Here is a 23,603-nt window from a genome sequence, read left to right as displayed (position 1 = left end):
ATTAATTTCACTTGCACCAGGCTCGAGGTGAAAGGCCACCGCATTAAACCACACCTGCAGTGGCCTGAGTCTGTATCTGCACTCAGGTTTGGCCTGGGCACTCACCTGTCATGACAGAGGGGCAGCTGGGCCAAATCTGAGTTAGTGGTGGCAACACAAACCCCATGTGCCAGGTCGCACTGCCTGGAATGGGGAGTTAGGCCTAGCCCCACAGGACAGGAGCCACCAATGAAGGTGGAGTGCAGGGTGGGCTCACTTTCCAACCCCCTCCCTGACCTCTCCCCTGCCACGGGGGCCTCCCCTCTGCACCAGGCCAGGAAAAGTATGTTTGTGTAGGCCAGGGCCCACTGATGGGTTAATGTGGCGACCCATCTACAACCTTCCTGAGATAGTGATAGGATATTGCTGTTGGCCACTGCAGTAACGGTGGGCACTAGAATCTTTACAGTGGTTGTGTATCGAGGGGATACATGGATTGTAGTGTAATGTTTAATATAGTCACTTTAAACCCTTCTTCTGTTTCTTTTCCAGCACTTGCGCTATGTAACTTTCCTGTTGTTTCTGTATTTTTAAGTCTGACACTTGAGTCCTGCAAAAAAAAAAAAAAAAAAAAATCATCAGAAAGTTGACACTGGCAAGTGTCACGCTGCTAATTTATCACCAATTCTCCTGGTCGCTTCCTGGGCAGGTTAATCAGGGATCTTCTAAAGCAATTACTAAGGAAACGGCCGCATTAACAAGGAACCTTTATTAACCCAGAGCTAAAGGCTGCCCCGGTGGTAGCACTCAGGAGTTTTTTGCCACTCTGTATCCAGGTGTGTTAGCAAACGAGGGTTACACTGATTTCACTCCTTGGCATTAGCAACATAATTCTCCTGTTCCTGGCAATCAGTGTCAGGTTGGTAAATCAGACTCCAGGCGTGAAAGGTGCAGGGAAGACCCACTGCTCAGCCAAGAGGCGGCTCAGGCCTGGTACACACTTAAAAGTTATGTCTGCATTGCTACATGGTCCAGGGGTGTGAAAAACCCACCCCCCGAGCGACACAGCTATGCTGACAAAACCCCCAGTGTGGACACAGCTGCATTGATGGAAGAGGCTTCTGTTGATGTAGCCAACGTCATTCGGGAAGGTGGTGTTCCTACACCAACAGAAACACTGTGTGCAGATGTAGGCTGTGTCTAGGCTAGGGGGGTGACGCCAGCATGGGCCCCATGCTGTAGATACACCTGAAGAAGAATGCAGTGCTTTTTATTAGAGAGAATTTCATGCAGATGAAAGGTGCAAGGCCGGCAGCCACAGAGAGGGTTCATTCTCCATTTATCCACAGAGCAGGTACAACACGAGCACAGAATGCAAACATCCCCTGATTAATATGCCTACCCCCTGATCTGGAGGGACAGTCCAGAGGGGAAGTCTCCATGGACAACTCAGTCCTTGGCTGCTCTACTGAGACAGCTAGCAATGGGGCCGATGAATGGGTTTCATAATGCAGACACCCATTCCCAGCCACTGGGATCCGCCTGCGTGACAGATGCCTTGGTCCCTGTGCCATGCTGCCCTGGTTGCAATCAGCAGAGGCACTTGAGCTAGATCTCTCTCACTTTACACGTTGGGGGTTGGCAGGATGTTCTCTGTGAAGGGCCCTCAACTTTGGAACCTACTCCCCTCCCACCTGCTCTGAAACAGCACCGGTCTGCTGACCTTCCAGACATGCTGCAAGAGCCGGAAGGGGACTGACGGAGGCAAAAGGTCAGTGTGGAGGCAGATGGCTTGTAGTTGGAGTGAATTTACTGTGATTACTTTTGAAGTGACATCAAAGGCAGCTAGAGAGCCAGATGGGTAGATCGTTAAAACACTGAAACAGACAAAATAGACCCCGTATTCCCACTGAGGTCAGCGTCAAACTCCCACTGGCTGCAGCGTGAGGCTGATAACCATCTAAGGAGGTAATGCTCACTTGAGTGTTTGCTTCTGCTTGGTGATGAACTGCTGCAGCTCCTTAATTTCATTCTCTTTGTCATTCAGGAGATCCTCCTGTTTCATAATATGGCTCTCGATTTCTACCAAAAAAAAAAATGTGGAGAGGGGAGTTGAGGCTTAAAACTCACTTGAGATGCAGCTAATCTTCGGTGCATTTCTATTCCCTCTGGTATCAACATGGCAGCTGGATTTTTTTTTGGCCTTTGTTTTAAGGATTTCTTATAGTATCAGCTACAAACAGTGATACCGAAAACGTGGGGAAAATGTTCCAACACCCCCCAAAATGGAGATTAGCTCTGCAGTAGGTGCTGTTGAAATGCTGACAACAGTGACATTTGGCTACAGTCAGTTCTGGATTGGTTTCACATTATTGTGCATCTGATCATAAACACAAACGGTCTGCAATGCCGGCATGAATCCTAACTGGGGCAGCTGAGGTGAGAGGACAGCTTGTTAAACAGAAATACACCAAAAATAAAGGTTATTGGGTCTAGCCCCTTCCATCTGAAGGCTTCAGGACGCTGCACAGATGTCTGCAGGCTTCACAACACCCCTGTAAGGAAGGTATGTATCACTAGCAATATAGTACAGCTAGAGATATTGAGGCACAGAGAGGTTAAAGCGCTAATCCTGTGAAATGTGGAGTACCCCTGAATGCCCTCAGCTCCCATTGACTTCAGCTGAAGGCACTGGGCACCTCCCAGGAGACGTCTGGCACATCCCAGGATCAGGCCCCAAGTGACTTGCCCGATCACATGCTATATCTGTGGCAGAGATAGGCCCAGATCCCCCTATGCCTTCATCTCCAGGTCGTGCTTCCTGAAGCTAAACAGTAAGGTGCTTTCATTACAGATGAGGGGAAGAGACTGAGTGGAACAAAGCGTTGCCCTGTTAAATGTTTTATTGCTCAAACCCTGGATTGGGCCACGCACGACTGATTGCCTGGCCTGGGATTTCAGCCTAATGCCTCGGGAGCACCTTAACCTGATTTGGGAGGAAAACCTGACCAAAAAAAGAAGTAGGTAGATATTTAAAATGTGCCATCTGCTTGTGGAGAAAGCCAGCTCTCCTTAGCAGTCAAGCAGGGCCACTCCGAGCCTTTGCTCAATGACTCAGAGAAGCACGATTCCCTCTCTGCTCCTCCCTTTCTCCAGGAGGGGCCCGTATCTGCACCAGGCCTTTCCCAGCTGCAGAGTCCTTCCCTCCTGCACCAGCTCCGCTGATATACTAATGGGAGAGTGGAACCACAGCTCCACCAACTCCTTGCACTGCTTCATGCCCACGTAGGTGCCCGGGAATAGTGATTGCATGGAACGTGCTCCCCCATCCCCTGCACCTGGATCTACGGTCCAGAGAGACCCAGTGGCGGGTGGCATGTGTGTGTGTCTGTCTTGGCGGGAGTACGATATTAAGTCACATCACACTTCCTAATTAAAGTAAATCCTGGTTACTGGCCTTTTGTTTCTAAGCTGGTAGAGCAATGCATAACAGACTTAAGCCTCTGGTAAACTTACCATTGCATTTGCTTATTAGCTTGTCTTTTTTGGTGGATTCTCTTAGCGCTTTGCTCTTAACGTTGGAAAGTCTAGAATAGAAGCAACAAAAATGAAGGCAAGTGACATGAGTGTCAGTGTAATTTTAAATGCTGAAGAACCTTCCCATTTGCAAGGGCTGATCTTCCTTCTGCACCCACATGGCCATGCAACCCCCTTAGGCAGCTCTGAACATCTCAGCCACCACGGCATTTGGAGATCTCATTACCTGATGTGTACTCGCATGGCAGCTACTCTGCTTAGTCTCTGTTTGTCAGAAACTGGGAATGGGCGACAGAGGATGGATCACTTGATGATACCTGATCTGTTCATTCCCCCTGGGGCACCTGGCATTGGCCACTGCTGGAAGACAGGATACTGGGCTAGATGGACCTTTGGTCTGACCCAGTATGGCCGTTCTTATGTACTCAGGCATCCAAATGACACTGATTGGGACTACATATTTAAGCCCTGATCCTGCAAAAGTGATCCACTTGGGCAGGCCTGTAAGACCAGGCAAAGGCCCAGAGGCTTCAAAATGATCCCTACACACAAATCACTTTACAGGGCTGGGGCCTTAGGCAGAAATGCCCTTTAAAAAACGCTGCTGAACCTCTCCCATCACAAAGCAATACATTTTAGAGGCAACCTAAAGAGCCTTATCTTCCAAACCCTAAATTCCAGGCCTCACATTGCTGAACTTGGCTCCAAATTCATCAAAGCATTTAATCATGAGCTTAAAATTAAGCACATGCTTAAGTCCCATTTAAGTCAACTGAATTTAAATACATAGTTAAATGTAGTCAACAAGGGAGTTTGTTGTGATGAAGCTGATTTTATTACTTGTATTATTGTAACGGCCAGTTGCCCCAGTCACTGACCAGGGAGGGCCCCACTATGCTAGGGGCTGTACAATCAGAACAAAAAATGATTGCTATGGTTGCTAATAGCTTTTGCCTCCAATTCAGCAAAGCACTTTAGTACGTGCTTAACTATTTTCCGATCTCTAATTCTATTAAATTCAGGTAAACACACTTTGCTCCCACATGAGAACGGAGTCCCTAATTAAGTACAATGCTGTCATACCCAGCTTGGTTACTAACGAGACAAAATACTTGCTGCCTGTTTTCAAATATTAAAACACAAATTCCCCCTCCCCAACTTACGCTTTTTCAAAGACTTGTTTCTCTCTTTCAAGCTGCTTGGACAAAACCTCAATCTCCCCGAGCGCAAACTGCAGCTTCTCAGCTTCCTTGGCAAGCAGGATTTTGGTCTTTGAGTGCTCCTCCTCTTCTTTCTGTAATACACACAGCATCCCTATGTTCTCTGCCAGCCCCAGACCAATCCAGAGTGTAAATCACAGACTTATAGAAACGTGGGGCTTGAGAGGTCAAGACAAGCCCCCTGCGCTGAGGCAGGACCAAGTAAACCTATGCCAGCCCTGACAGGTGTCTATCCAACCTGTTCTTAAAAACCTCCAATGAGGGGGATCCCTTGGAAGCCTGTTCCAGAGCTTAACTACCCTTGAGTTAACCCTTAACTACCCTTAACGTTTTTCCTAATAACTAACCTAAATCTCCCTTGCTGCAGATTAAGCCCATTACTTCTTGTCCTAACTTCAGTGGACATGGAGAACCATTGATCACTGTCCTCTTTCTAACAGCCCTTAGGATATTTGAAGACTATTATCAGGTCCCCTCTCAAAATCTAACGTGTGTTGATCATTTACAGTTCCAGAGGACGTTTCACTTCAGAAGTTGCCAAAGCACTTTACGACCAGTCTAATCATTTTGCCCACTAATGAAAGGCAGCCATGGCGAGGATGGAAGGTGGTAGCTGATTAACAATGCACAGCAAAATTACAAAGCAAGTTAGGACAGGATGTGTTAACAAAACAAAAAAAAATGACTATAGCCAGTTGAAACTGCAAGGGAGTTGAAGGAGGCAGAATGCAAATCCCTACAATGGCCAGGCCACCGGCGCTAACACCCAAACTCTAAGGAAATGTGTCACTGGATCTTTAATGATCACAAGTGGACAAGTCCACCATTTTGTCTTCTCCAAAAGACAAAACCTTTGGCAGGACAGTGCCCCTAGCATCACTAAGGAATATTAATTCAATATCTACTCAGAGAGATGAGTGCCACTTACTGAATTATCCAGCCACACAATTCGTTAAATGTAAATAGTGAAAGATCTTGACTGGCCAATTTCATCCTTCTGCTTACAAGCGCTTAAGTAATCAGGGCGTTTATTAGTTACATCTTTCCTGGTGAACTTCAATCAAAGGATGGAAAATCCATTAATTACACAATATATGTGGGCTACCTCACTAGCTAAGGACCCGGGTGTCCCACTCCACTTGCTCCTACCATACACAACTTACCATTCAGGCTAAGAGGCTCTCAAACACACTAACAACTGAACACGTTTTTTCCATTGTTAGCTCAGTGATGGAGAGGATCTATCTGGCTCCCACTCATCCATGACATCTAAGCATGCACTCTGCTGTGATCTCCCAGTTACCATGGAGCTGGCATGGAAGAGGCCAACATGTCGCAGATTTTTTGGTATATTTGATACTTTGTAAAGTGCATTTAAAATTGACTATTATTTTATACCTATTGGAATTGAAATTATTTTTTAAAATGAAGTAAATGGATTTGTCATTTAATCACCTTTAAGCAACATCCTAAGCTTCATCTTCAACCAGGCATCACATAATAGATCAACTGCTCACAGCTCCAAAATAAACAGGGCTATTTTCTGTTCTGTTTTTCACAGGTTCTTATACGGCACTCCTCATGGTAGCATCTGAGCACCATCCAGTAGTAGTAATGCACAGCTCACAAGTGTTGTTTGCTCTCTCATCCTTGCCCACTGGGAGAGTTTTTTCTTTTTTTAAAATATACCTGTTGCGATGTATTTATATTAAAGAAGGCAAGGTCAAAGAAATGAGCCTTGCACTTGGAATGGAAGGTGGTGAGGTTAGTTCCTGAGGGGAAGAAGGGGGGGGTCATTGACCAGCTCCCAAGCACTTCCACTGGCTGAACAGATGTGTCTCCTCTCTCCCTCCCCTTCCCCCCATCCATGCTCCATGGGCCTCCTAGTACCTTTACCCTGTATAACCTCAGGAGCCACAAAAAGTTAAAATGTCAAACATCTAAGCAAGCTCCCAGGGCACTGACCTGGTTCTTTAGACAGCTCACCACATACGGCTCAAGCAAGTACAGCACCACTGAAAACAAAATAGCTAGACACAAAGATTTAAAAGGTTTCAGAGTAGCAGCCGTGTTAGTCTGTATCCGCAAAAAGAACAGGAGTACTTGTGGCACCTTAGAGACTAACAAATTTATTAGAGCATAAGCTTTCGTGGGCTACAACCCACTTCTTCGGATGCATATAGAGTGAAACATATATTGAGGAGATATATATACACACATACAGAGAGCATGAACAGGTGGGAGTTGTCTTACCAACTCTGAGAGGCCAATTAAGTAAGAGAAAAAAAACTTTTGAAGTGATAATCAGCCATACCATCAGGGGCTCGTTCACCTGCACATCTACCAATGTGATATATGCCATCATGTGCCAGCAATGCCCCTCTGCCATGTACATTGGCCAAACCGGACAGTCTCTATGCAAAAGAATTAATGGACACAAATCTGACATCAGGAATCATAATACTCAAAAACCAGTGGGAGAACACTTTAACCTGTCTGGCCATTCTATGACAGACCTGCGGGTGGCTATCTTAAAACAGAAAAACTTCAAAAACAGACTCCAACGAGAGACTGCTGAGCTGGGATTGATATGCAAACTAGACACAATCAACTCAGGGTTAAATAGGGATTGGGAATGGCTGAGCCATTACAAACATTGAATCTATCTCCCCTTGTAAGTATTCTCACACTTGCTTCTTATCAAACTGTCTGTACTTGGCTATCTTGATTATCACTTCAAAAGTTTTTTTTCTCTTACTTAATTGGCCTCTCAGAGTTGGTAAGACAACTCCCACCTGTTCATGCTCTCTGTATGTGTATATATATATCTCCTCAATATATGTTTCACTCTATATGCATCCGAAGAAGTGGGTTGTAGCCCACGAAAGCTTATGCTCTAATAAATTTGTTAGTCTCTAAGGTGCCACAAGTACTCCTGTTCTTTTTAAAGATTTAAAAAGAGAGGAAAAGGGGTGGGGGTGGTAGAGAGAATACACACCCAGAGAAGACTAGTTAGTGGTACTAAAACAGTCTTTTTATTCTGTTTGTGCCACATGTAGCCCCATGGAATCTTAGTCTGCTGACAATTAATACTCCTTTCCATGAGCTTCACTCTCTTTGGTGTCTAATTAATGCAGTACTCAGCGATTTTTTTTTTAGAACTGCTAAGCTGCATCAAGACTACCCTTGAGTCCAAATGCAGCTCTCCTACCTTTGAATAAACACTGCAAGGCTAATTTCAATCTGTTTGGCCTAGTTTCCAACAGAAATGGAAATCGTTACATTATTCATTGAGGCCTTCACCAGGATTGGAGCCCCATGGTACCAGATGCTGTTCAAAATGTACGAAGATTTAAGTCCCTACCCCCAAGAGGTTACTTACCTCCAACTTCTTTACAACAGCCTCATAATCCTCCTTACATACAAAATTCTCCTCCTGTATTGCTATCTGCAAAAGGAATTTGAAGTTCAATAGATCAGTTACATGCACAGATGGAGCTTCAACACAGTACGTTAGACCTCCAAGAGTGACTAGTGATTTTGAGTGCCCAACTTCATACCCTTCAAAGAAGGCTGACTTTCCAAGGGCAAATGCTCAGCATTTTCTGATCATCAGCCCTTTCTTAGGTGTCTCAACTTGGACACCCAAGGACAGACACACCCAAATCGCTCATGTTTTTTTAAAGGCCTGGCCATAAAATCCAAGTGTGGTACAATGACCCTGCTGCTAGCAGGTCACTGGGGCAGAGGTGTCTCAAGAAGAATTTACTATTTTGAACACAAACAAAACTAGGGGAAAGGTGCCTTGCATGCCCGTGAAAACAGCACTGGCACATGCAACACAAACACACCCGCTCACAGGCAAATGCCAGAGAGCCAGGGAGGGGGGACCAATGAGCACATGCACCCAATTGCTCAGACCCCAATCCCCTGCATCTGGGGCAGCCCACAGCATAGCCCAGGGTAGGGTAACCAGATAGCAAGTGTGAAAAATCGGGATGGGGGGGTAATAAGAGCCTTTATAAGAAAAAGCCCCAAATATCGGGACTGTCCCTATAAAATTGGGACAACTGGTCACCCTAGTGCGAGGTGAGGAGCCTCAGGAAGCCTCTGGGACAAAAGCCACAAGCACTGGCCCCACCCACCAACGCTCCAAGCCCCGCCCATCCGCGTCACCGCTCCGCCCATAGGCCCCCGCCGGAGCGCTGCGCTGACGCCCGCACCCGGAGCCGCAGCCGCTCTATTAGCGCCTCCTGGGTCGCGACGAGGTCCCGCAGCTGCCGGAAGGCCAGAGCCTCGGTACCCGGCCCCGCCGCCATCTCCGCGCTTCCCCCGCCGTTGGAAATGGCCGCCGCTTCCCCCGTGGCCAATCACAACCCAGCTCCCTCACCGCCCCCAGCAACGGGGACAGCGAGGCACCGCCCGCTGGCAACCGGGCGGGGGACACGCCCACTCCTTAAAGGCCACTCAGGGGCATGTCTACGCAGGCACGAAAAACCCGTGGCTGGCCCTGGCCGCTGATTCCGCCTAAGGGGCTGCTTAATTGCCCTGTAGCCATTCGGGCTGGGGCTAGTGTTAGGGCTCTGCGAGGGGAGAGGGTCCCAGAGCTGGGGCTGCAGGCTGAGCCAGAACATCTACGCTGCAATTAAACAGCCCCTTGGCCAGAGTCAGGTGGCATGGGCCAGCCCTGAGTGTCTAACTGCAGTGTAGACATACACAGAGGGAAACACAAAGGGGGTGGGGAGTGGACAGGGGGAGGGAGAAGAGGAGTTTGAAAGGAGAGCGGGAAGCTGAGCGGCCTGACCCGTAACCCCAGGCGCTGGGCTGCCCCAGCCTTGATGTGGGACCTGGGCACTGGTGACTAAGACAGATGGGAAAGGGAAGAGTCTCTCTCCAGTGGAACAGCATCACTGGGCCTTTGGGAATTGGCTACTGGGGGAGAGGGCAGGGGTATAGCTTGGGGTAGCATGGGCAAGGTGGCAAAAGGCCTGCAGGACAGGCTGGGTGAGGAGTGCCCAGGGCAGTAGGGAAGGGAGGCCATGATGAACCAGAGAGGCCAGCACAGTGTCAGCTGCAGGGGCCTGCAAGCCAGAGGAGTAAGCATTCCTGCTAGGCAGCCAGCTCGTGGGATCACTGACACTGTAAGTAGGGGAAGCCTGGGCAGGAAGAGAGCAAGTCAACCCTAGACATGTTGGGCCTAAAACCCATTTACACCTGTCAGTACATTCTATGCGGATACACCTTCCTTACACCTGTGTAAAGCAAAAGGAACATCAGACTCATGGAGCTGACACTGGAGACATCAGACAGGTTTAGATGTGGAACTGAATGGAGGATAAAAGGTTATCTGATTATAAACTCTTTGGGGCAGGGATCATCATGTCTGGGTTTGTACAGCACCTAGCACAATAGGGTTCTGGTCTGTGACTAGGGCTCAGAGGTGCTACAGCAACACAAATAATAATTAATGCCAATACCTAAAGGTAGTGGGAAAGGTGCTTCTCTCCTGGCTGTCACACAAAATTACCAGTCTAACAAAAGCACAGTGATAGCTCTGGCTTTGTTAATGGAAGTGTTGGGTTTTGTTTCTGGTGATGGTTAAAGGCACTCTTGCCATAGGAAAGCACCTTCAAAAAGGTGGATCTTACATTTCACCTAAACAGGCAGTTTTGGGCTTAGTAAACCGTGGGAAAATTGCTAAAATGTCATAGACAAGGCCCCTCCCTGTGGTTTCTTCTTACAATAGGCAGGGCTCTGCTGCTAATAATATTGTGCTCTGACACCTGGTCAAATAGTAGCCATTGCTGTATAGATGACAGCTGAAACCATAGCAAGAGATGAGATTACATGCAGGGGCTTTATCTATACAAGACTTCAGCAATTCTCCCACTGCTGGTGCAGGATCAGCACTAGCACTGATTGGGTCAGGTGTTCTAACTACTGGTCTGAGCAGGAAATATAGGAGAGGAGCTAGGGAACACTGGTGTAACTCTGGAAAGATATGTTAAAGGAGCAGTTAGAAAGCAATGAGAATCTTACAGCAATAAGGTGACACTAAAGAATGTAGGTTTCATCTTCTAAATAGTTGTCACTCTGCTTAAAGCATGTTTCCCTCCTATGTTTCTCCAAAACTCCAGTCCCTCCCACCCAGCTGCATTAATAGCACTGATTCTGTTAAGGAAATGAAGTTATATGGTGTCTGTTTCTACTGAGAATCATTCTCGTTTTTTCAGTAGTGACCCACTGGGAATGAGTCCAAGTTCTATGCAAAATGCAGTTGCACTGGCATTGATTTACTGATGTTAAATATATTTTTGATCTGTAGGTGGGCTGTACACAATGGATAATCTGTGTCAGCTGCTGATTAACAGGACTATTACAAGCAAATGGTTTACATTTATGACCTTTGATGCCAAAGCACTATACAATGAAGTATTGGGGTACAGATCAGAAGCCAGCCAGGGCATTTCACATGACAGGGAGTAGGCAATTTTGCTAAGGAGCCTGGTGCAGTCAGCTACTTTGATCATGTGTGATAGGAGAGAGAGCAAGTAGGAATTCAGTTAAAAAGGTACCTTCTGAAAGCTTCCCCCACATAGTAAACTCTAAGGTACTCACTTTATCAATATTGGAAGGCTTAAGGGACAAGTCAGTCCTTTGGGATTTAAGCATCTGGCTGTATGGGGGTTTAGGAACTTCCTCATGTGAGGCTTGTTTCCGGCTGATGTGCTTGAGTCTGCTAATGTTAACAGTTACTGTGTGAGTGTGACAGTTAACTGTGAAATATTTCTCAAAGATTTGGGAAGAGGGAACAGATCAAATATCTTTATAGAAAGGCTAGATTGTTCCTTGGAATATTTTCCTAGCTGCAACGGGCTAACATCATTAGAGCTGGTCAGAAAATTTCCAACAAACCAAATGCTGATTCGTTGCAGTGAAATGTTTTGCTGAATCTATTAAATATTCACAAAAACTTTTGCCTCAACACAGGCAGGTTTTTACTGGACACCTGCCAGCATTGTAGGGTTCACAGCTCTGGCAGGGAGCCCACCAGTCCCCGGAATCCTGGCAGGCATCCCATGCCACACAAGGGATGGTGCCAGCCCTAGGATCCCAGGCTGGAGGCTGGGCTCTGGGAGGTAGCAGCCTGGGAACCCTGGCTGGAGATGTCTCTGGGATGCTAGGATCCATGTCCGGGAGCCTGCTAATCCCTTCAGAGCCCCAGCCAGAACTGGGAGCCTAGCATCCTCAAGAGGCTGAGCTCCAGCTGGGGTTCCCAGCAGTGCTGCAGAGCTGTTAAGTGACATTGACAGGAATGTTACTTTTGCATTTCATTTGAGGACCATTTCATTTATGAAACAACATTTTCAGGGATGTGTGATTCATCAAGAAATTTAAGTACATTTGCTTTAATTCTAAGTTAGAACTAAAGCAAATTTGTAAATACTGGAATCCCTGTGTTTTGCCCATCTCCACTCATTAGATAAAATTACTGCATCACGATCACCAAGATTTCCATGGCTTGAGAGGAGTAACTGTTAACTTGGCCTCTCGCGTGCTCTGCTAGTTGGTGGTTCTAAAGCAGCACACAGGCTGTTACAAGTCACTCTGATTTGCCATGGTATGGTGGATTTGTTTTTTAGTTTGACTGCAGAAGTTGGGAGGGCATTTTCCACCCTAATATCATATTAAGGTGACTTTGGCTTTTAACTTCATGTTGGTGAACTGATTTTGAAAAACATACACTAATCTATTTAGATATGAAACCAGCTTCTTTGATTCCACTGGAACAACTTACCAAGGGTTATGGTGGATTCTTTATCACTGGCAATTTTTAAATCAAGAGTGGATTGAATATTTTTCTAAAGATTTGCTCTAGGAATTATTTTGGGGAAGTTCTATGGTTTGTGTTACTTAGGAGGTCAGATTAGATGATCACAATGGTCCTTCTGGACTGGTGTTGGAATATATGAATCTATTGAAGTACAGATAGCCTTGACTGCAGCTAAGCAGTACAATGGGTTTGGCTGTTGCTGCACCTCACAAACTCCTGTGAGGCATAGGGATAGGGGACAGAAACACATTAAGCACTTATTCGGTTGTTTGCTACCCAGATCTGGTTTTAGGCTTGGTCTTAGCACCTCTTTTTCAGGCCTGACTCTGGCACAGACATAACCGATGGCATGGTAGCTTCACCTGCTACTTCCTATTGATAACTTTTGATGGCACTAGCTTTAGATGTAGCCTTGTTAAATCTTATATCCCAAAAGAGTGCTTCAGGGAGCACAATAATAGCTCGGATCAACATTCCAAGATGAACAGCGTGGCTCCATTACATTTAATACAAAAACTTTATCTTCTGATTAAGAGTACACAAGTCAAAACAAACTAAGGTCTCAAGAACTGAGCTGATTATTCAGACCCACCAATCAAGACAGAACTGATTTTTCCAGAATTCTTACTGTAGTAAGGACAGAACAGCTTATTTTCTAATCATCTAGTGTAACAATACAGAGAGGAAATATACACAAATATACAACTTATATAAATTAGATCTGTACAGTCAAGGTTCAATGGACTGATACACTATTACAGTATGGCCAATATGGATTTACTTAAGGTAAATGGAATATACATTCAGAAAATAAATACTTTAACATCTCCTACTGAAATAAGTTAAATAAATACGAATACTAAGTTTGCACTTTCCATTAAACAAAAGTTTGAAACCAACAAAATAAATGCTACACCTTTTGATGTGTCATGCGTGCTTAGGTAAGAAATAATTTATAATAATATCACCAGGAAATGCAAATCTTTAGTTTACACTACCAGCTGTATTTACCCACAAAGTGAGCATCTCTTTAGTTGGACAAATATTGAAGAAAATACATAGTTAACCCTGACTATAAATCTGTATGTTCTAACATTACTGCACTTTGCAACAGAGCAAAGTGCAAAACTGTTTCTAGTATCAATTAACTGGTTATCGTGGGCTGCTCCTATCAAAATCCAGTGCATCAGAGAAGATCACACAATAGAGCCATGTTTCCAAAGCATATGGCCAAATTCTCCCTTTGGATACAGGTATACATCCGTCATTGGCTTAAATGATATTTGTGTGAGTACATCTAAGGATAGAGTTTGTACCTTATGTTGTCTCAGGGGCTGTCAAGAAGAAGAGAGATTGGGAATTTCAAGTGGACCATAGATAGGAAGACAGCGTTAATGGCTTGGTCTGAAAAGGTAATCTAGTATCTCCAAGGATAGCCTTCAAAAACTGCTTTGCTTTCTCTGTGTGGAGGAAAACAGGCTTTTCAAGTGGCAATGCTGCCCTGCCTTGTCCCCCCACCCCCAGGCTGCTTAAGAAGCCAAGAGTGTTCCATCTTCACAAGTAACTGACGAACCACTGCTTCAGGGTTATGGCCACCAGTGGGACAGTAATTCATTTTATATTAAAAGTCTTTGTGGAAACTATTGCACATTGTCAATTTCACATGATAAAGCCCAAAACTCCACAACCATGTCTCTTTTCATATTCGGTATCTTTTCATATTCAGTATGTACATAAATTAGAATGTGAAATCCTTCATTTCTAAAAATATAATTATATTCACAAACCTTTTGGAATTCTCAAACAAACAGCCCGGAGTGCTTACAAAGCTTCAAGCACCTTCTTAAAAGTAATACATGTCCTTACACAGCTCATATTTATATCATGGCAGGAAATATTAGAAGCCTAAATCAAAATGAACACGCCCTACTTGCTGCTCAGAAAAACACTCTAATTTAAAGACCAGGAAATAGAAGTTGATCACAATTTGGTAAATGCCTTCTGGTTAAAGAAAGTAGTTCATTTAACGAGTTACTGTTACCTTGAGAAATATTTGACTAGATTTGATCTATTTTATCTATTTTCTAGCAAAAACAGAAGTAGTGACAAACATTAGCACAAGACATTTTATGTTGCTAATTGTTTTTACTCACATACCCTAGAATACTGGCATTGAAGTAGTCTCTGAGAAGGATTTTAATCTCCGATATGATGCCATGATTCTGAATACAGAACATCTTACTGTTTTTTAAAACATCTCTTTACTTTTCAGTCTTGTTTTCCACTTAATCATGGTCTCTTTTTAGTCCCACAGAAATCTCCTAATCTGCTTCTTGTAGATCATGTCCTGCCTCTATAAAACACTTTAAGATTGTTGGATGAAAGGTGCAATATAGTGTAAATACAAAATATCATGTAGGTATTCAAGTTATATACAGTACATGTTATATGTCTAACCAGATTATAGCATTCAGTTTTCCTACCACATTTTTGATAGTACTGGGAGCATAAATTAGAAATAACTGGAGGATACTAAACTCGATGTAAACACTGACCTACTATTCACATAAAATCTATTGTGGTTTATATCAAATTATATAAACAATGCTATATTAAAAAATCTTTATAAACAAAGTCAAGTACAGCACTCAGATTAGGAAACAGCAGAATTAAGGTCACCTGTGAAATGTTAATTTGGCACCCTTGTGAACGTGCACAATGATACAATCTTTAATTATATGATGACATACTATTTTTTCCCCCTGCAGGATCCCTGCCTCATTTAGAGCACAGGATGGATGTTGCTTGCTGAATAAGCAGCTACTCAGTATTTTGTTTTATCCTCATTGAGCAGTCTGTGACGTCCATCCTTATTTATACTGCACGCCATCCAAGCCCTGCACCAAATACAGATTTAATTTCTTTGTGGGTTTTCTATCACTATAGTATTTGAGTGCTTCACAACCATTAATCTATCTATCTTCACAACACCCTTAGAGAAAAGGGGGTATTATTCCCATTTCACATATTGGGGGGCTGAGGCAGAGAGATTCCTGTCAAAATTATCCAAAGTGCCTGTGGTCTGATTTTTCAGAAAACTCAGCACTTCTGCAACTCAGTCCCCAGGTGTCTCAAATCAGGCTCTCACAAACTAGTGGCCACCCGTGAAAAAAGTTTGGCTTAAGTGACTTGCCCAGCACCACACAAACTCTGTGGCAGAGGCAGGAACAGAATCCAACTTTTCAAGTGCAGCATTCAGTTGCGTTAGCCATCAAACTATCCTTTCTCTTACTGCAATCCCATTTCATTCCCTACACACCTTCCAATTTCTACAATAAACGGTCCTACAGACAACTGTCTCTATGCAACCCGGATTCATTTTTCCTCAGCACTGTGCATCCTGTACATTGAATGAGGCAGGGGTCCCGTGGAAAAAAAATAGTATGTGATCATGTAATTATAGACTGCATCATAATGCATATACACAGGGAGTGCATTGACACTGGATGGGCAACCTTAATTCTGCCATTTCTTAACTTTGGAGCCCATGACTTTGCAACCTTAACATTATTCTAAGGTAGTATTTTGTATGTGATCTCCTAGATTTAAAAAAAAAAAAAAGGCAAACTGTGGCTACCTGCACTACCTATAGTGAGGTTTAAAAGTGGGTGGAGTATTGGATTAGTTCTAGTGGAGAGGGGTCAACACATTACAAGAGTCACTATTGTCACTAGATCCGGGCTGAAGATGGGATCTTCTCTACCACTACATGTAATGTACCTGGTCTGTGGAAAAAGACAATTTCATCCTCTAGAAGAGTCCGTTCAACAAATTTGTAGACGGAGAGTCCCGTTAAGGGGGTAGGCATACGTGGTTTAAAACCCACCTTTGGACAGCCTTGATCCTTCTGCAGCTGCATGCAGGCCGGTCTCTTTGTACTGTTAGAACAGCTCAAAGGATGCTCTAATTTACACCAGGCTGAAATAGTTACAAGGGGCCAAAATGCAACTGAGGATTGACATGCTGCAGAAGCATCTGGGCCATGCCCTCTTTTCCCTGCTACACTGGCAGCGGGGTGGTCGTGTGGCATAAGAGCCTCTACATCAGATCTAGTCCACTGGAGGATCAGCCTTACAGTTCCTAGGCCAGTTAAATTAGATTATAATGGTAATGCAGCACACAGTAGCTGCCCTGCACTAGAGTAACCCACCCAGTAACTTGATTATTTGTAAAAACATTTTGTTCTCTGCTGCTTATGAGTACATCTCTTTCTCTGCCTTCCATTAAGTGAAGATTTTATAAAAGAGGATTATAAAACAGGAGAGTAATAAATTAGTATTACAAAGAAAAAAAAATCCAATCTCTAGAGTGAAACATGCATGACAATTGCACATCAAAGCAAGAATGTGTTAAATAAGAACTGTATCAAAAAACTGCATGCAGAATCTGTTGGAGCAAGAAGAAAGAGAAGGCTTGGAGATAAAATCAAACTAGACAATAAGCTTAAAAAATAAAAATACTGTGCCACTGAATAGAATACATGAGAAAAATGCATCTGCAGTCTCTTCTCCAGTGGCTTGGCAGTCATAAGAATCCACCTAAGATTTCTTTCCTGCTGTAAATTTAACAAATTATCACCTCTTGTAAGTTTCTGATTACAATGAAACTCTCAAAGTTTGAGCTGGTTTTCTTAGTTAGCTGTGGAAAAGCTTCTCCCGCTCATTGCAAAAGAGATGGGATACACCTTTGCTTAATTAAGTCCACTGACATCCTTCAAATTTAGCTAAAGAATAGCTGTAATTTTCACAATGAATGTTATCATTGCAAGTTTTCCATGTGAGAGAAAAGGATAAATGGGTGAATTCAAATGAGATATTGTGGCAAGAGCAGGGACTCCAGGAATGCATCCCACGTGCACAGCAATGAATGTTAGCAACTGAGATGCTATTGCAGGAACAAACAATTTCCAAGTTCCTACTTGCAATCTTAATTACATCACTAATTATAAAAGAATAGTACAGGTTTGGATCTAAATTCAGCAAAGCACTTAACACATGCTTAATTTTAAGCACATGCTTAAATCTCATTGACTTCAATGAGACCTAAGTACATGCTTAGGTACTTAGCTGAATCAAGGCCTTGATGAATACTTGAGCTAAGCACTGGAAAGTAGAATGGAGCAGGGAGTATGCCCTCTAATTTTTTTTTCACAAGCCATTTTGGATGCAACGACATCAGCTTCAGATGACTATGGGAATGCCAGCATATAACTGAAAACTACATCGCCTGAATGACTGAGTGTGGTCTATGTCCAAATAAAATACAGAGTGTATGGGATATTATGTATACCTTTCTGGCAAACAAAGTTGCTTGGGTGGCAGAAAAACTATATCAAATGAAGACTGGTGCCACACTAAGCTACATTTTAGGGAGTTAATTTACACTGAATGCCATTGGTCCTTGGAACCAAACAGAATATACAGTATATTAGAGCAAATACTGTGTCTATGGCTCAGCGTTGCCCAGTTCGGTGAAAATTACAAAGTTACCAATTATTAAGACTCTTCATTAGGCTCTTTTTCTTTTCTTTTTTTAATAAATACAAAGGGAAATAGAAACAAGTTAAAACAGCAATAAATAACCCAGCATTTGTCTGGCCTACTCAGCCCCCCTTCTGTAGTCCAATAAGATTGGAGAGCTTTTCACAGTGCTCAAGTTTCAGTGACTCTGCTTTCTGTTTTAATCGCTCATCTCGGTATAATCTGGCCAAATTCGACAAGTCGGATTCTGAAAGATGAAAAAGATAACATTAGAACAATGCTACTGAGCCTGATGTGTATAATCATTTTTAAATGCTTCATTTTCCTCAATACATTTTTATAAGATTAATAAAATCTTTAAGGAGACACTGTCAGCCCAAATTGGGCTAGGCATTTAGGAAAGTAAAAACAAATATTTCCAACATTATTTCAAATTTTAACCGTATGAAATAAACCATCTCCTGCAGTGTTTGTAATCCAAACACTGCAGCCTTGTGCTAGTGCATGAGAACCAGAAAATGAAACCGATTGTCTATTTTCATTGTCCACAAAGAAAAATACAAAATGTAAACAAAGAGCAGAGTGCAGTGGTGCCCAAACTGTGGTGCGTGCACCTCTTGGGGGGCACGGAGGAACCTTTGGGGGGGCAGGGAAATGATCAATGGAGCAACTAAACTGCTAAAATCCTTTGAGTTACTGAAAAATTATTTTTAGTCTTTCTGATTTGCTCACTAATATAATTTTCTCCTTAAGGAAATTACCAATTGAAAACAGTTAAATATACCTATGGAGAATAGCAGACATGGATTTCTGAACAGGTCAGAAAAGTTTCCTTATGCACAAGCTACCTGCTGACATTCAATTTGTTTGAAGAACTTTACACAGCTGTCAGATCACACAGCCAACAAGCTGATTCAGTATGGAAAGAACCTCACAATGGGACAAATCTTGTAGTCACTACTCTGTCCCACTGCAATCTATGGGAGTTTTGATTGAGTAGTGACTATAGGACTTTGTTCTTTGTATTTACTGAATGACTCTATAGACTGACAAGCATTAAAGATTTTTATTTTGAAACAGGAACCCATTCCTCCATTCCCTAACACTAAAATACCATCCACTGAGTACACACATGAATTTGGAGCAGGCACCTGTACAAGAACATGTTTTCAGATGTCAGCCAAGACTAGGCTGGTCTCAGCACAGCGGGACTCTCAGCCAACTAGCTTTAAAATGAAAGCTTATTGAAATGAAGTCTCTGTTACGGGTTCTCTCACGGGGTCAAACTTCTTACTGTGGGATGTTTATGCCTTTGCTGGTATGAATTTCATCATGTAAATCTCCTATACTTTATCTGATTCTTTAAGCTGATTTGTCCTTATATCTTTTAATATCCAGTTAATCTTTATAAAGGAAAATAATGTAATATGGTATTCATAGAATATGTTGTTTCAATGTCATATTTCAACCCTCTATTTTCAGTTGCCTTTATGTGGTGTTCTTTGATCCTGAATTTTGTTAACTTCAGTCTTACATAGAAATTGCCCTACCACAACAGACCAACGGTCCATCCAAATCTGGTATCCTTTCTTCCGCCTTGGCCTATATCAGATGTTTTAAAGGAAGACAAAAAGCCACAGCACACCCAGCCTATTGTGCAATACTAAGCCACAAGAGGAGAAACACTGCCTGCAGCTGGCAATCCAATCTTTTAAAATAAATAAGAGACACCAAAAAAGTGATCGGTCGACCATGTAATTTAGTGGACTAATAGGCTGTTGAATGACTACTTTGTAGTCTCCAATAATGAGGTAGACAGACAGCAGATAAAACTTTTCAATGGTCAGATCGAAGACAATACAATATCCATTGTTCCTATAGTTTTAACTTTGCGAAACTGTATATATCGATATCCATCAGCAACAAAGTAAACTCCAGTAAATAAAACAAACTCCCTACTACCAATAAGTACTCATTTAACAAAATGCATGGCCCGAATGAGGCTAAACATCTGAACAGAAAGGAATTAATGGACCAAAGTTACAAAAGAGCTGATTAAAGGTCTCCAGAGAACTTTTCTCCATGACTGTGTTTTGCATTCAACACAGTTTATTTTTATAATCTTGGCTGTACTAAAGTTAGCACAGTCTCAGTTGTACTCATTACTGGCTCACTGGACCAGATGATAAGCATTCTTAAACGGTTTTTAATTACTGTGGTATCCTCAGGCAACTGCTAATCTCAAACACTGTAAATATAGTTGCAGATGTGTTTCTAACGTATACCATGGCTAATGATGGGAGCATATGTTTTTGCTCGTTAGTTAACGGAATGGCAAAATTGTAATGTTTTCCTTTGCTAGGCATAATAGTCCTAGGAAACATCTCTCTCAAATTTGTGGATTTTAGAGAGGATATAAAATTCAGCTTTAAAAGTGCCAGAGCCTCAACTGCTATAAATTTGCATTGAAGTCAATGGATCTCAACCATTTACCTTTGAAAATTTGTGGCGATCAAGGGAGGTCCCGGACGATTGGAAAAAGGCAAATATAGTGCCCATATTTAAAAAGGGGAAGAAAGAGAACCCAGAGAACTACAGACTGGTCAGCCTCACTCCCGGCAAAATCATGAAGAAGGTACTCAAAGAATCCATTTTGAAGCACTGGGAGGAGAGGAAGGTGATCAGGAACAGTCAACATGGATTCACCAAGGGCACGTCATGCCTGACCAACCTGATTGCTTTCTATGATGAGATAACTGGCTCTGTGGATATGGGGAAAGCGGTGGATGTGATATATCTTGACTTTAGCAAAGCTTTTGATACAGTCTCCCACAGTATTCTTGCCAGCAAGTTAAAGTATCGATTGGATGAGTGGACTATAAGGTGGATAGAAAGCTGGCTAGATTGTCAGGCTCAATGGGTAGTGATCAACAGCTCGATGTCTAGCTGGCAGCCGGTATCAAGCATAGTGCCCCAGAGATCGGTCCTGGGGCCGGTTTTGTTCATCATCTTTATTAATGATCTGGATGATGGGATTAATTGCACCCTCATCAAGTTTGCAGATTACACTAAACTGGGGAGGAGAGGTAGATACGCTGGAGGGTAGGGATGTGTCCAGAGTGACCCAGACAAATTGGAGGATTGGGCCAAAAGAAATCTGATGAGGTTCAACAAGGAAAAGTGCAGAGTCCTGCGCTTAGGAAGCAAGAATCCCATGCATCGCTACAGGCTGGGGACCGACTGGCTAAGCAGCAGTTCTGCAGAAAAGGACCTGGGGATTACAGTGGATGAGAAGCTGGATATGAGTCAGCAGTGTGCTCTCGTTGCCAAGAAGGTCACGGGCATATTGGGCTGTATTAGTAGGAGCATTGCCAGCAGATCAAGGGAAGTGATTATTCCCCTCTATTCGACACTGGTGAGGCCACACCTGGAGTACTGCGTCCAGTTTTGGTCCCCCGACTACAGAAGGGATGTGGACAAATTGGAGAGAGTCCAGCGGAGGGCAACAAAAAGGCTGGGGCACATGACTTACGAGGAGAGGCTGAGGGAACTGGGGTTATTTAGTCTGCAGAAGAGAAGAGTGAGGGGGGATTTGATAGCAGCCTTCAACTACCTGAAAGGGGGTTCCAAAGAGGATGGAGCTAGGCAGTTATCAGTGGTGACAGATGACAGAACAAGAAGCAATAGTCTCAAGTTGCAGTGGGGGAGGTATAGGTTGGATATTAGGAAACACTATTTCACTAGGAGGGTGGTGAAGCACTGTAATGGGTTACCTAGGGAGGTGGTGGAATCTCCATCCTTAGAGGTTTTTAAGACCTGGCTTGACAAAGCCTTGGCTGGGATGATTTAGTGGGTGGTGGTCCTGCTTTGAGCAGGGGGTTGGACTAGATGACCTCCTGAGGTCCCTTCCAACCCTAATATTCTATGATTCTATGATTTACACTAGCTGAGGATCTGGCTCCTATTACAACCATAGGGTATCAAAGAGAAGGTTATGATAGTCTATGAATAGCTATATGGGGAACAGAAATGTTACAATCAATGGCTCTTCAATCTAACAGGCAAAGGTTCAACATGATCCAATGGCTGGGACTGGAAAAGGGGCACATTCAGACTAGAAATAAGGCACACGTTTTTAACAGTGAGGGTACTTAATCACTGGAACAATTTAACAAGGATTGTGGTGGATTCTCCATCACTGGCAATGTTAAAATCAAAGTGAGAGGTTTTTGTAAAAGCTAGCTGTAGTTGAACTAGAGCATATTAGACTTGAAGCAGGAATTAATTCAGGGAAGTCCTATGGCCTACATCATGCAGGAGGCTGGACTAGATCGGGGTTTCAAAAACACGGCCCGCGGAGTTATTTGCTGTAGCCCGCCAAGCTCCCCTCCCCCGCCGCCCCCAGCGCGCCGCATCCTTGCTCCTCTGCCTACCTCCAGGCACTTCCCGCTGCCAAACAGCTGTTTGGCAGCGCTTAGCGCTTTCCAGGAGGGAAGGGGGAGGAGCAGGGAGCCGCACGCTCAGGGAAGGAGGCAGAGAAGAGGCGGGACAGGGGCGTGGTTTTGGGGAGGGGGTTGGAATAGGGGCAGGGAGGGAGTGGAGTTGGGATGGGGACTTTGGGGAAGGGGTTGGAATGGGGGTGGGGAGAGGCGGGGCCTCATGGAAGGGGTGGAGTGGCGGCGGGGCTTGGGGCTTTTGTACCTTTATATGAAAAGGTGTCAGTGATGCAGCCCTCTGGCCAATGTACTAGTCCTCACATGGCCCTTGTGGTGATTTGAGTTTGAGATCCCTGAACTAGATGATTACATCGGTCTCCTCTGGCCTTAAAATCTATTAACCTTAACTATGGAGCAACAGTTGCTATCTCATAATACATATAAGCCCTACTGGAGTCTGAAGCCTTGTTTACACTAGCACATTCCATGTCAGCAACAAGCATATTCCTTCTCCCCATGATTGTACACTGGCTGGCTTACCCTCCTCACCTTAAGATGTGCTTTGGGCTGAAAGCTAATGTACAAATGTAAAATGCTGAGCGGAAGCTTATTGCATTTATGAACTGATGTTCAGTGCTGGACCTTCTCCTTCCTCTAACTCTCAGTCCCTTTTAGACTTGCAAACTCTGGGGCATGGAATTTTAGAAATGTAGGGCTGAAAGGGACCGCAAAAGGTCATTGAGTCCACCCCCTCAGCACCAAGGCAGGACCAAGTATACCTAGACCATCCCTGACAAGTGTTTGTCCCATCTGTTCTTAAAAACCTCCAAATGATGGGGATTCCACAACTTCCTTGGAAGCCTATTCCAAAGCTTTACCATCCTTACAATAAAAGTTTTTCCTAATAACTAACCTATATCTCCCTTGATGCCGATTAAGTCCATTCCTTCTTGTCCTATCTTCAGTGGACATGGGGAACAACAGATCACTGTCCTCTTTATAAACTGCTCTTAACATATTTGAAGACTTATCAGGTGCTTCCCCCCAACTCTCCACC

The 23,603-nt window shown here is 43.8% G+C and overlaps 2 protein-coding genes and 1 long non-coding RNA gene across 3 annotated transcripts in view; all 3 read right to left on the bottom strand.

Annotated features, from left to right (window-relative positions):
- Positions 1-412: 412 nt before the first annotated feature.
- Positions 413-9,055, bottom strand: SPATA24 (spermatogenesis associated 24). The gene is made up of 6 exons (XM_024194000.3): positions 8,960-9,055; positions 8,119-8,184; positions 4,680-4,810; positions 3,496-3,566; positions 1,959-2,061; positions 413-589 (listed from the first exon to the last, which is right to left on the bottom strand). The coding sequence occupies exons 1-6, from the start codon at positions 9,053-9,055 to the stop codon at positions 499-501; spliced, it is 558 nt and encodes a 185-aa protein (XP_024049768.2). The 3' UTR covers positions 413-498.
- A 4,013-nt stretch (positions 9,056-13,068) lies between these two features.
- On the bottom strand, positions 13,069-15,664 carry LOC112102611. Its single transcript, XR_002907761.2, has 2 exons — positions 14,728-15,664; positions 13,069-14,030 (listed from the first exon to the last, which is right to left on the bottom strand). It is a non-coding gene; the product is annotated as an uncharacterized LOC112102611 (long non-coding RNA).
- A 407-nt stretch (positions 15,665-16,071) lies between these two features.
- Positions 16,072-23,603, bottom strand: part of DNAJC18 (DnaJ heat shock protein family (Hsp40) member C18) — a 33,558-nt gene continuing 26,026 nt past the window's right edge. Inside the window, exon 8 of the mRNA XM_024193998.3 lies at positions 16,072-18,357. Within this exon, the coding sequence (XP_024049766.2) occupies positions 18,233-18,357 (125 nt within the window). The 3' untranslated portion in view covers positions 16,072-18,232. The remainder of the gene's footprint in view (positions 18,358-23,603) is intronic.

Source organism: Terrapene carolina, unplaced genomic scaffold, assembly GCF_002925995.2.
Source record: "Terrapene carolina triunguis isolate 2854851 unplaced genomic scaffold, T_m_triunguis-2.0 Scaffold838, whole genome shotgun sequence".
In the NCBI taxonomy this organism is placed as follows: Eukaryota; Metazoa; Chordata; order Testudines; family Emydidae; genus Terrapene; species Terrapene triunguis.
Note: the sequence above shows the minus strand (reverse complement) of the source record. Positions and strands in the feature narration are given on the sequence as shown.

Bases quoted from the DNA above. Each gene is read 5' to 3' on its own strand.
- SPATA24 (XM_024194000.3), bottom strand. From the start codon at position 9,055: ATGGCGGCGGGGCCGGGTACCGAGGCTCTGGCCTTCCGGCAGCTGCGG. The intron at 4,811-8,118 runs GTAAGTAACCTC...TGTGTATTACAG, and splicing joins CTGTTGTAAAGAAGTTGGAG to AAAGAAGAGGAGGAGCACTC. The intron at 590-1,958 runs GTGAGCATTACC...TTTTTTTTGCAG, and splicing joins AAGCAGAAGCAAACACTCAA to GACTCAAGTGTCAGACTTAA.